Source organism: Staurois parvus, unplaced genomic scaffold (genome assembly GCF_062004578.1).
Source record: "Staurois parvus isolate SC_StPar_1 unplaced genomic scaffold, SC_StPar_1.0 ptg000175l, whole genome shotgun sequence".
Lineage (NCBI taxonomy): Eukaryota > Metazoa > Chordata > Amphibia > Anura > Ranidae > Staurois > Staurois parvus.
This window is the reverse complement of record NW_028317971.1, coordinates 3,994,557-4,008,201: the sequence shown is the minus strand read 5'-3', so window position 1 is coordinate 4,008,201 and position 13,645 is coordinate 3,994,557. Positions and strand designations below refer to the sequence as shown.

At 40.5% G+C, this 13,645-nt stretch overlaps 1 protein-coding gene across 1 annotated transcript in view; it reads right to left on the bottom strand.

Moving 5' to 3' along the window:
* PLXNA4 (plexin A4) overlaps window positions 1-13,645 on the bottom strand; it is a 925,294-nt gene that overhangs the window by 802,127 nt on the left and 109,522 nt on the right. The window contains exon 2 of the mRNA XM_089676880.1: window positions 8,556-9,794. Coding sequence (XP_089533006.1) covers window positions 8,556-9,731 — 1,176 coding nt within the window. The 5' untranslated portion in view covers window positions 9,732-9,794. The remainder of the gene's footprint in view (window positions 1-8,555; window positions 9,795-13,645) is intronic.

The window sequence follows — 13,645 nt, the reverse complement described above, 5'->3', positions numbered from 1 at the left end:
GTACATGTAGAAAAAAAAAAAGAAGAAAAAGCTAGAAAAAGCGGTAGCATGAAGTTGCACAGATGTCAGCCAAGCAGCTCATGAAATCTAACTGACCAGCGGCTTTCAAGTGAAGTGAAGTAGAGCGATTTCAAAGCCACTTTCAGTGTGAACCAGGGCTTAGTTAGGTTTTGCCTGAACTCCTACTTAAGGCTAGGTTCACACCTATGCAGTTTGCGTTTGATCCATTTCTGCAGTGCATTTTGTGGTGCGTTTTTGATGCATTTTGTGGGTGGTTTTTTAGGGGTTTTTTTCTTGTTGCTAGGCAGATTAAAATGCAAAACACATTTAAAAAAATCAAAAACACATAAAAAATGCACTACATGCTTATCTGCAGTGTCTCCATTGAAGCCTATAGAACCAAAAACACAATGTTTTGCGTTTAACCACTTGCCTACAGGGCACTTATACCCCCTTCCTGCCTAGGCCAATTTCCAGCTTTCAGCGCTGTCACACTTTGAATGACAATTGCGCGGTCATGCAACATTGTACTCATATGAACGTTTTATCATTTTTTTGAGACAGATAGAGCTTTCTTTTGGTGGTATTTAATCACCTCTGGGATTTTTATTTTTTCTTAAACAAACCAAAAACCACTGAAAATTTTGAAAGTTGAAGTTTTTTCTTAGTTTTTGTTATACAATTTTGTAAATAAGTGATTTTTCTCCTTCACTGATGTGCGCTAATGAGGCTGCAGTGATGGGTTCTGATAGGCTGCACTGATGGACACTGATAGGTGGCACTGATGGGCACTGATGAGGAGGCACTGGTAGGTTGCACTGATGGGCATTGACAGGCATCACTGATGGGCACTGAAAGGCAGCACTGATACATGACACTGATACATCACACTGATATATGGCACTGATAGGCGGCACTGATAGGCAGCACTGACTGGCACTGATAGGCGGCACTGACTGGCACTGTTAGGCAGCACTGACTGGCACTGATATGCGGCACTGACTGGCACTGATAGGCGACACTGACTGGCACTGATAGGCGACACTGACTGGCACTGATTGGCAGCACTGATAGGTGGCACTGGTTGGCATTGATAGGTGGCACTGACACTGAAAGGCAGCTCAGATGGGCACTGATATGTGGCATTGATGTGCACTGGCATGCACTGATATGTGGCATTGATGTGGCACTGATGGGCACTGGCACGTGGCACTGATGGGCACTGGCACTGATGAGAATTGGCAGGTGGCACTTCTGGGGCCACACTGATCATCAGTGCACTGATGATCAGTGTACATGTCCCCTCCGCGGAAAGCCAGTTACCGGCTCTCCTCTCCTCTCGAGCTGTCAGCGGAGGAGAGAAATGCTGATAACCGGCATTTCCGTGTTTACATGTGATCAGCTGTGATTGGACACAGCTGATCACATGACCGAGCCGACATCTTCGGCTCTTTCCGTGATCGCTGCGCTGCGCTCTCCCTGAGCCGTGCATGCGAAGTGAGGATGGTAGGACGTCATATGACGTCCTATCAGAACGAGAGAACCACCTTGCGCCCATCATTGTACTATAGGGCGGGCGGAAGGTGGTTAAAAAGTCCCTGACCCTTTCCAAAAAACACACTGGGTGAAAACGCGGAGATGTGAACATGTCCCATAGGAAATTATGTTAAATAGACTGTAGTGTGTTTCTGCAAAATGCTGCAGAAAACGCTTAGGTGTGAACCTAGACTTAGAGACCAGAAAACGCAAAGAGTCATACGTAAAGGTAGGCCTGGAGCAAAAAAGAAAATAAGCACAGGGACAGAGATGATGGGGTGAATAGTGGGACAACCTAGTAAGGGTAGAAAATGAAGGAAGATTGGAAATTCAAAGTAGAGCTTACCTGATTAGAGGGCTGATTTCTGGGAGGGGTCACAGGAAGGTGGGGGTGGGGGAGTGTTGAACCACAGGAGTCCAGTCGGTGAAATTACAGAAGAGGAGAAGCTTCCCACCCTCCCTCCCTATCAATCTTGTGCTTGGGTTGTCAAGGCAGCTTGGCGGTGCTTGGTCTTTGGAGGAGGAAAGAATTATGGATATAAAATGGTTCGTGACCCATCGGTGGTATGGGGACCTCAGTGCATTCCTGTTAACAAGGGGTTAACTCGGAATATGTCAAATGGAGGTCACTGCGGATAAGTAGGGTTATCTCTGAGCCGGTGTGTTGCGGCCGGGGATAAGTAGGATTGTCTCTGAGCCGGTGGGTTGCGGCTGGGGGCCTAAGTTTAAGAAAAAGTTTTCTGCAAAAAGATAAGTTGGGTTTGTTGCCCTCAAAAAAACAGCAAGTTTTTCCTCTGTTTCTATTTTAGGAATGTTATTAAATTGAAATCATTTATTGGTTAATAAAAGGCTGCTATCCCCATTCTGACTCCAAACCTGGTTTGTGTCCTTTTTTGAAGATCTGGGGTGGTGGAGGGTATGGCCCAGTAGGCCAGGTTTCTGGATGGAAGGCATATGTCCTACCCTTGTCAAGTCAGTTGGCTGGTCTAAGGGGAGACAACTCCAAAGGTCAGGTAAGTGTTTTTTTTTAATAAAACCATTAACTGGCCTAAAGTCGTTTTTTGGCGTTAGGTCCACGGTTATGCACCTAAATGTTTGTATGCGATAAGGCAGCTGTACACTCATCTCTGTTTGAAATAGCTGCTGTACATTTTGGCATACTGCGTGGTAACGAAATATGAAATTTATAGAACAGCAAAAGAACAATTTTGCTGTCTAAAAAAATGAAAGCCCCTGTTAGGATAGAGAGACAGCCATTGGCACTCTGATACCCAACAGATCACTCCCAATTCAACTTTAAATCTTCCGAATTCATTATCCTCTAAGTACTTATATTTGAACAAGTAAGTTAAATCAGAAGTAAAAGTGTTTTGTGCACTCCCGCCAATGCTTACTTTAACACGTTTATGATGCCTGCCTCTTTTACCTTCCACTTACAGTGCATTACAGGTCATTATAATCATTGTCTGCATTCAGCTTCCTGTCATTAACGGTACATCAGTGTCTAAGCAGATAGAAATATTAATGTTTTTAGTGCTTCCTGGGCTGCTTTGAAATAGCTTTTTATCAAAGTGGCACCCGGCTTATCCTTTCATTATGAGAGAGTAATCAGTGTATGGTAGGATATCTTTAGCAAATCTTCGACTTGATGTGACCTTGATAACCCCAGGGAGAGGCAGAAGCCAGAGGTGATAATCTGATTGCAGGGAAAGTGACAGCAGATACACTAAACAGAGTGCAGCTTCTATTTAAATAAAGACACCTGTTTACTGCCAGAGGCTACTATCTGTAAATGAATTATGATCCCCTCTCATGGGGAATTCACTATTCCACTGAAGCAATGGTGGAAGTAATTCCTTCATTAATTGGACAATATCACTGAAAAATGATATGTAACTTCTTACTTGGGGAAGTTTATTCTGCCACTGCGTGTAGACCCCAGGCAACTGTCTGCTTGGCTTACTATTTTTGTTCATTTTATTCCTGCTGATCAGTTTGTCCCCTTGCGTTGTTGAGTTCCTAAACAAAATGTTCCTCTTATTTTCCACAATGTGGTTTTGCCTTCTTCAGCAGACCTGCCAATGTAATCTGGGGACTGGGGCAGAACAGTGGCTAAATGGTTAGCATTTCCACCTGGCAGCACTAGGGTTCAAATCCCAATCATGGCACCAACCACCTCCCTGGAGTTTGCATGTTCTCCCTGTGTCTGCATGGGTTTCCCCTGTGTACTCCGGTTTCTTCCCACACTCCAAAGATATGCTGGTAGGTTAATTTTATCCTGTCTAAATTGGCCCAAGTATGTGTATGTATGAATGTAAGTTAGGGACTTAAGATTGTATACCCCTTGAGGGTCAGGGACTGATGTGAATGTACAATATGTATGTAAAGCACTGTGTAAATTGACAGCACTATATAAGTACCTGTAATAATAAAATACTGGGAAGATGGGTCTTTACTAGATTTGGCCACATACACATATCAACTGAGGGTTGGTTCCTGTGTTTAAAGGAGAAGTACAGCCAAAGAGTCTTTGGCTATACCTCTCCTGGGGCTCACAGAAGTTCTGTACTTCTGTGATCCAGAGTCAGCCCACTGTTGGCTGATATCACAGAGCCAGTCCAGGTCCTGACAATAATGTTGGAATCCATCTAGATGGCTGACCAGCAGCTGTCTCAGTCTCTCAGTGTGCTACCGAGAGCCTGAACCAGCCCTCCTGCCTCTTCCCCAGTTCAGCACTCCAGTGAGCACTGGATGGGTAGAGCACAGAGCAGTTATATTGACAAAAAGTATGTTTTTAAGACCCTCTTACTTTTCTAAGTGTAGATGTATATTTATCTGAGAGTTCATACACCAGTTCATTTATTACCCTAATTTTGTTATTGTTTTTAATATCCAATATTGTACATGTGTGGTAGATCTTTTTACAAAGTGTGAAATGTTTACACACTATTATTTTAATTTATTAGCATTGTATTCTCACTATTTTACTGTAATTTACCTCCTGTGTAATGATGGATTGGATCCAGCAGCTGCATGGCTGCTTACTCAATCCTACCTGGCTCTTACCCTGAGCCACACTTTGCATTGATATTTACCACCCTTAACATTGCTATTCTCAACTTGTGTTTTTCCATTGCTGTCACCAGTTCCATGGCTGGCTCTTCCCAGTCCCATCTGATTGGCTCTAGCCAGCCGCCCTGATAGCTCCTAAATTCAATCTTTTCCCCAGATGGGCCAGCCTGAAAAAAGAGGCAGGACCTCGGAAACGCGTTGCCCCCCCAGGGCCTTTCACATTTTCCTGTCTGCCTTCCTGTTAGTGTTGTTAGTACCATCTTACAGAAGGTCCCTGCTTGTGCCCTGCAGTCCTATAAATCCATCCAGATTGCGGTGAGCTGTATATCGCACCACCACTCTGCCAGTCAGAGCAGTCTACAGGTCTTTCAGATGTAAGTGAGAAATGGCATTAAAGTGTTGTTTTTAACCATACACTAATCTGGCGCCCTGTTTCCTTTGTAAAGCACAGAGCAGTGACTGACCAATCTGTGCTTAGAGCACACCCAACTACAAAGTGATCAATGGTCTTCGTTTTTGGTGTAGAGCTGGCAGGCCTGAACTTCTTTTTTAAAGTTTGGATCACGCAGAGTGATTACAGTTGGCTATATACCAAAAGCAAACCTGTCACACTAAAATTCCATCTGTAGAATTAATATAATGGGAACAATGTTAAACACTAAGATGTAGAACTGGATATGTATGTCCATGCCCAGCATTCAGAGTCACTGGCCTGTTTGAATGACATACACATGGCACACACACAAAGGATCCTCTGGTGCTTGGGTCATTTTCATCTATGGAGAACTTTCCAGCTGGTGGCATCCTTGTTCTTTAAAGACCCACTCAGGGATTGGTCTAAAAAAATATTATTACCATGGCTTAGAGGGTGGGAGAACTGTTTAGTGAAAAATTAGTTTTAGCTCAGACTGGGGCTTTAAAAGTTCATAATGCCAGAGGTGCTACATTGGCTATCTAGTAACGTATTCACTGTGATTGACTGTTACAGTGGTCACATGATCAGGAACCCATCCCACTGGTTCTCGAACCAAAACAGTAACTGGGTGATACCGGTGACAGCGTGGTCACAGTTCTGCAGCCGACAATTGAGCCAGCTCCCAGAACAAAACAGCTACACTGGCTGTAGCCACACGTGGCAGCAAGGCATTAAAGCTCACTGCCATGCTGACACATATTTGAGTAAATCCCAGAGGAAGTGATAAAAGTGTAAAATGTTGTGCTCTGAAAGTGCATGCACTTAATATATGTAATGACAGTATTCCGTTTTATAGTTTTTTTTGTTCATATCACATGACGATTTATATATTTGACTATTTATATTTTTCCAAGACATTTATATGCTGGCCAAGCTGTCCAGCAAACCAGAGAGCAATAGAGGTTGAGTCAAACTATTAGCATGGACAAGGAGTGCTTACACTAGTTTAAATCTCTTTTAAGAAAAACAAATTGTTGCTCCAACTGCTCAACCATCAGTGACTGTGTAAAAATATGTCCCAACCTCCGTCTACTTTGCTTGACAGCTTGGTCCAGCCTATCTATCTACCATTTTCCAAACTAGCCTAAAAATTTTCAGACCAGCCTAGAAACTGAATGTCATATATACCATCATTCCTCCATGGAATGATGTTAGGTATACATTACACCATAGCATAAAGAGGTGGATGGGGGGAAACTGGAGAATATGTCTGCAGTTCCTTAGCACTGCTTTCGTTGCTCCACAATATATCATTGCTATCTGGGTAGATGGTATCCATGTCTTGACCTAGAGAGCAACAGTTATCTTATTTCACCAGCAATTTTCCTTAGATGTGATTTGACTGGAAAATATTAGGGAAGCTGCTCATCTGGATAACTCCTATGATGCCGGCTATAAATAAATGCATTGCTCACAGGGAAAAATAAAAACATATTTTTCTGAGATAATTGTAGCATAATGCTATAAGGTTTTGCTATTAGCATAGTTACTGGCACACGCAAGCCCATAATAATAATTCATAATGTTTTGTGAAGGATGCAGAAGCAATATATTTTTAAATTGAAAAAGATCCCGTTGTTCAGCAGATAAACAAAGTCTTAATGAAAGATCTGTCTATCGTCACCACCACATATTTCAAATCAGGAAAATGAAATACAGCTACTTAATTGCTTTTGATTGGTGCAATGTTTATAAATGGCCATAATGAGAAGATGACAGCTAGACATTTGCATTCCATCTCATCACTGATGATCACCTAATGTCCATAGGTACCCTAAAAAGCAACTTTACCCCAAATGGACTCAGGCAGGAGCCAGTCTATATTTATCACAAATTTGCTTGTTGTCACTGGTCTCAATTGTTTGTGTATATTAGATAAGAGCTTTGACAGCTAGACTACACACATTGTGGAAAGACCTCCACACCAAGTTACCTGACAGATGAGAAAGCCAGGTGGGGTCTAGAGCCCTGTGCCACTTTATTAAATGTAATTAATGAATCTGGGATGTATTCAGGCAAAATCCAACATCTGCATTTTTTTCATCTATATTCTACTTTACCCTAACTGTTCCTGGGTTTTTTAAACTAAAAATTTGCTAAGCAATGTTTGCATTTTAAACAGATGTTATACCATGGCCCCAATGCAATTTCAATAAAAAAATATTTTCTTTAAAAATAGTATTTATAGTTTAATCAGCCTTTCTCAATCTTTTAGTCCAAGAGGAAACCTTGAAATACTTTCCAGGTCTTGGGGAACCCCTGCTAAAACCAATTGATACGGGATCAGTAGGAAAAATGTTCCTTACATTGGTGCCCAGTGGGAATTATGCCATCCTTAGGGCTTCTTTACACAAGTGATGTCCTCTGAATGTCGATCAGTAATGGATCCTTTTTAGTGGGCATTTGACTGGCACTATGTCCCCTCCTCACCTACCACTTGTTTTAACTACTTAAACCCCATGCTGGGGTGGCCCCATTCAGTTAAAGGGGATGCATTTGACAGGTGTTACTGCCATCCACATGCACACTACACCAATTATTACCAGCTTAAAGGAGAGCAGTTGGGGGGAGGGGGCAGTAGAAATGCAGCTCAATTACATATTTTTATTGCCCCACCACCACCACAGCCAAGTGTAAATGATGGTCAGAATGCCACCCTTACAGACAGCTAACAAGCTCGCAAGATCACTGGGATCACGCAGCTGTCTCTGCCAAGTGGCCCTAGAACTACGAAAACACTGTAAAATAAAAGGTCAGCTGAACACAGCTCAAGGATCCCATAGCAACCTTTGGAGGAACCCTAGGTTTCAAGGAAACCCTGGTAGAGAATGGCTAGATTAAATATATTAAATATTTTTTTTTTTATTTGCTGTTGGGATAGCTGCAAAGTCATTGTTCTTGGGGCTGGCTACCTAGTACAAAATGCCATTGAGGACTAATATGTATACCGTGTCTTCCAAAAGTAAAGTCACATAATGTCATTAAGGTGTCTGTTTACATACAATGGGTGGTCGATTGCGTCTACCTGAGAAATGGACAGGTGGACCCGATCAGTTTGCCGTGTAAAAGGGCCATAAGGTGGAAACATTTGTGCTTTGTTTACATACAGTACCTTTAGAGCTTTAAAAATAAAAAAGTACCTTGGCATTTGATTAAAAATAACACCTTGGTATTTTGATTAAAAATCCCAAATCTAATGGCAATAAAAAACAAATAGCGAGGATGAGTTTATCCCACTGAATTCATCTGATACAGTCCAGGAATATTTGTAGAAGGCAGTGAATATTTAGATGCAAACAATTAGGTAAAAACATACCTTATTCTACATGTGACCAGACCTAAATGTCTACAAAATAGGGCAAGCTCATCTCAATGGGCATTCATTAAATATTTCCAGGCAGGAATGTTTTACATCTACACATCTGTGGAAATAAATAGTCATTTAAAACAAATCATTAAAAATGCTACTTACTGCATTGCCACAACGAACATCCTTGACTTTTAACCATGCAAGATCTAAAGTGCCTTCTCCCTTGTAGCAAGACTGCAGTCTTTCTTTAATGCGGTCATTAATCTGTTTGAGAACAAACACACATAAGGCAGATTCATCCAGTGATTTCATGCGCCTCTTCTGACCCTTAGAGAAGACGGTAAATAAAATGTCATCACCAGGTTTGATTCCCAAAGATTTTGCAAGTATTAATCCAGCTTTGGACAAATAAGCTGCCTGAAGAAGCCTGTACTCCACACCATTTTTCTCACATCCAATGGGAACCTCAACATAAGAATTAAAAGCTGTGTCCTCTTTGCACAGCCGCACTAACTTGGAGGTATAGACTTGTTCCTTTGTAGTAGACCCTGGTGGAGAGGTCATCTCTGGTTGAAGAGTCAAGAAGTAAACATAGTTGCCACTGCTAAAACCATATATATAATAGATGTCAAAGTCTGGAATAATGTTAAATGTATCTGAAGGTATTTTGATCATTGAGGCCACAAATTCATCATGAAATACATAAGCAAACATCCCGTCGGCTTCTGAATTCCTGGTGAGCTTTCTGCTTGAAATGGTAGGAAAATATTCTGGTTTCCCGTCAACTGACGTGGCAATAAATAATTTGTCATCATCATTGTTGTTAGAAACAATAACTCCAAACACTGAGCCACTCTCATTGACCCCTGAAAGATAGTGTTCTTTCTTATGAAATGGTTCACCAAGTTTAAAGAGGTCCTCAAGCCTGAGAAGCTTGCATATACCTTGATAAAGGCTTCCACAAGCTATTAACCTATTCTCTTTGTAGTCTATTAGCAGCATTTTGTTTACATTGTTGGTATACACCAAGGGCTCATTGCAAGGCTGGACTATCCTAGGAGGGTAACACTTTGGGTTATCTTCATCTGGTCCTGTCTGGTGGGTCAGCAAGACCTTCAAGTCTTCAGAGAGTTTATATATTCTGTTAATAGCTCCTAGGTAAATATGTCCAGTCCTCGCATCAACCACTAAGTGGTTAAAAGTCCAGTCAGCTTGCTCAGCATAGAAAGTAGTAAAGTTTCTCTTTATCTGGAGGTTTTTTTGGGTGAGAGCTGACACTGTGGCTAATAACGTGACATGGGTGATTGCACAAATCCAGCTCCATTTTGCAAATGCCATTTTTGAGATTTAAATGGGCTATGTTCTGTGATCCTCTTGATAATTCTGCTCCTTGGTGTTCTCCTACAAGAAAAAAGAATGATTTAGTCCATGAACCAAGACTATTACAACAGCAATATCATTCTCAAAATACTTATGCTGAAGTTGTCAAAAGAAGCTTTAAAAATATGTCAGTTCTTTTAAAACGACATCTAAATTCGATACTGTATACAGTACATGTTAAATAACTCAAGTTCAATCAATTGATTTAAAAACTACAAACATGATACAGTGACTAGCTTGTACAAAAATATCTATGCATTAATGCAGAACTCTAAATAAATGCACATTTATCTATGTGAACTGTTATATCTTTTAAAGGAATTATAATTCCGTTCAGCCACTGTTCTGATTCACAGATAGCCTCCTACATCGCTTATCTGGGCAGGTAATCCCTAATTCCTGGTTTAGTTTTGCACCTTCCTTTGTCAACTCTCCTCCTCAAGGTTGTACAATAGACAATAAAGCATCCTCACTGCCATCCAATGAGCAAAGAGGACAAACAAAAAGCAGTAAAGCTGAGTGAGGGTTAAGCTGGCGATACACTAGTAACTTCTGTTTTGGAAATCTTAATTTTCAGAGCATCCGTTTGATCTTCCAACAGTTAGGGAGATCAGATCATCCTTCATTTTCAACCACAGTAATGAGAACATTTCAAGGAGCAGGATGGAAAATGCTTCTTGAATGAAGTTCTAATAGCGTGGTTTTCGTCCAGGAAATTCTATTCATACCAAAATTGAATGTTAAACGCAAACAAAATTTTGAGGAACTTTCAAATGACATTCGGCAAGTCTTTGTTGATGATATCCAATGTACTGCAAACAGAGTGAGCCTATCTTAGAGTCCAGGCATGTCTGCAGGGGAAGGGGGTTATATATAACTTTGCCAGGATACAGTCATGTATTGAATGGCCTCTAAATCCAGGAGGAAGAGACTGGGTGTGGCAGACTAAAGCACAAATTGGTGTGATATATTTATATATATATATACAGTATATATTTATGTTGCTGAGCCTGGCTGTTCCTCCCATTCACAGTAAAAGTACTGTGCACTGGTATTAAGTGGATAAAAATGTATAAAAATATTTAGGTATGCAAATTGTGGTGTTGCTAAGTCAACTGACACATTTCGACACTACTAAATTTGGCCTCTGCATCTAGGCATCAAGGACCTCCGGTCATAGAAGGGTTAATTTTAGTTAATAACGTTAAGCAATAGCACTGTAGAATAAAATGTATTAGAGAAAATAATAACTTCATAAACTAATTATTGATGACAATATGACAAAAGAAATGTAGAAGGTTTGAGTTGTGTAATATATATATATATTACTGTATATACTGTATGTAAAACCAGCTGGTAATACTATTGGACATAACAGCCCACAGAAGATTAATAACCTTAGTTGCCAAGCAACTCCACACAGATGCTATGGGCAGCATTGGGGTGAAAGGGTTAGAGTGCCATTCCAAGGCTATGTATCACTGCAAGATCCCTGTGGCATTGTCTATGTGCTGCTGAAAAATCTCTTTATTCTTTATTAAAATCACTCAGTTCCCTGGGTTTCAGAGCACAGAGAATGGTTGTGGGTCAGTAAAAGGGTCTAGAGTGGGTCCTTTAAATCTACATCATGTAAAGTAGAGGGCACACTTTGAAGTGGCAGTTCTCAGGCAACATATGTTAAAGTTTGCCACTGAATGGACAAAGATGTCAAAGACGAAACTAATGCTCAAAAGGTTAGACTGCTAGTCTCATTGGCACATTCTTTAACATTACTGTGCTGTGAAAAAAAAAAGGACGTACACTGTAAAATGGTCAACAGTCCTAAAATATATATTTCTGTTTCTAATATGTATAAATGAAGAACAGGCAGTAGCAATAGATTGTATTAATTACTTGCTCCTTGTCTCTCTATGTTAGAGGCATGAGCAGTGTATAGCCATCCAAAGCTTCCAATACTATTACTGCCTGTGGGGTCTGTAGACCTGCCAGATCCAGTGAAGCAGAACTAGAGAGGTTGGTACTATGGCACTCTAGAGAAGCCACAAAAAATTGCAGTAATGTTAGCTCCATCCCTGATATCAATATAATCTTGAACATTATTCACTTTAGGAAGGTTGCGTCTTGTCTCTGCATATTAAAGGCATGAGTAGTGTCTAAACATCCAAAGCTTCCAATACATTAAAAATGGTGGCAGGCAAGCTCAGTTTGTACAAACCACTACTGCCTGTGGGGTCTGTAGGCCTGCCTAATCCAGTGAACTAGAAATGGAGAGGTTGGTACTACGGCACTCTAGAGTAGCCACAAAAAATTGCACTAATGTTAGTTCCATCCCTGATATCAATATAATCTTGAAAATTTTTCAGTTTAGGAAGGTTGCGTCTTGTCTCTGCATATTAAAGGCATGAGTAGTGTTTAAACATCCAAAGATTCCAATACATGAAAAATGGTGGCAGGCAAGCTCAGTTTTTAGATACCACTACTGTCTGAGGGGTCTGTGGACCTGCCATATAAAATGAAGACGGAAGGGAAAGATTGGTACTTTAGAGCAGCCATACAGATTGCACTAAAGTTAGTTCCATCCCTGATATCAATATAATCTTCCAAATGATTCAATTTAAGAAGGTTGTCTTAACATTGCCCTATTCCTAAACCCAATTTATACATATGAATACATGTTTTTAAAAAATCACTGTCTGTTCCTATACTAATTTTTCATACGACAACATCAGTTCCTTCATTATTGTGTCACGTAGAGCATTCCTTTAATTAAATTATTGTTCCGGACTTATGAAACATCTAATACTTGACATTCTGTTACCAATCACAGGGAAGTCTCCTGGACCTAACTCACCCCCTATCCTTCCCCTTTTCAATGACCCCTACCTCACTGAGGCTTATCCCCCTGTCCTCTCCTCTCTCTTTAACCTTTCTCCTTTCCTTCTCTTAATGCAATTCAACTTCCTCATGTGACATGCTGTTATGTCACCTGCATATACTGTCACTACATACAATGAATACTGCCAACAAGCACCTAACTCATTCTGTTGATACTCTTTGCTTGAACTTCTTGCACATTTATTTACAAGTTGTACTCTCATTGCGATGGTGACATATTCCTTCTTACTTGTCTTGCTATACTATATAATTATATTATTATGCATATAATTGTTTTTTTTGTTACAAAATTCAGTAAAGATGATTGAACAAGAAATGATTGTTCCAAAGAAAGTGCAAATGAAGACCATTTGTAGTAGGATCAACTTGCTCTTGCAAGTAACACTAATGTAAAAACTTCACAAGTTTTCTTGGTTGTCCTGGTGGGACTATTAAAATGTACCCATGCTGTTTTCCCAATAATATATAAAGGAGGGTGCAACAGAGCCATGACACTAATCATTCTATCCAATATATATTCTCTAAGCCCCCCAGCAATGTACACTAGGAGCTGAGCCATACATAAAGGATGGTATATCTTTTGGATGTTCAACCACATATTCAGTAGCTCAATCTTTGCTGGGTCTGCTAAGGGGCTACCTCCTTTAAATTTTTATCCCTACACCCCATGACTCCTCCAATACACAAACTAAATAAAGATATATCCATTTGATAAAGCTCTTTTTTTTCAGATCCAATCCTTTCAGATCCAAACAGACTTAATCCTAGAAATCTGCAATATTCAATCAAGTCATTCAGTCACTTTCAAAATGAAGCTGTATTCAATTTGATGAATAAAAACTCTGATGCTAAAGACACCAAACATTGTAATCGCTCGATTGTATCCAGTATGCATTTGGAAGAGGCAACGCCAGAAAGTGCCCAGCTGTTCCTGGGAAAGCACACTAAGGATCGGTTTCAGATCACTTCCAGCGAGC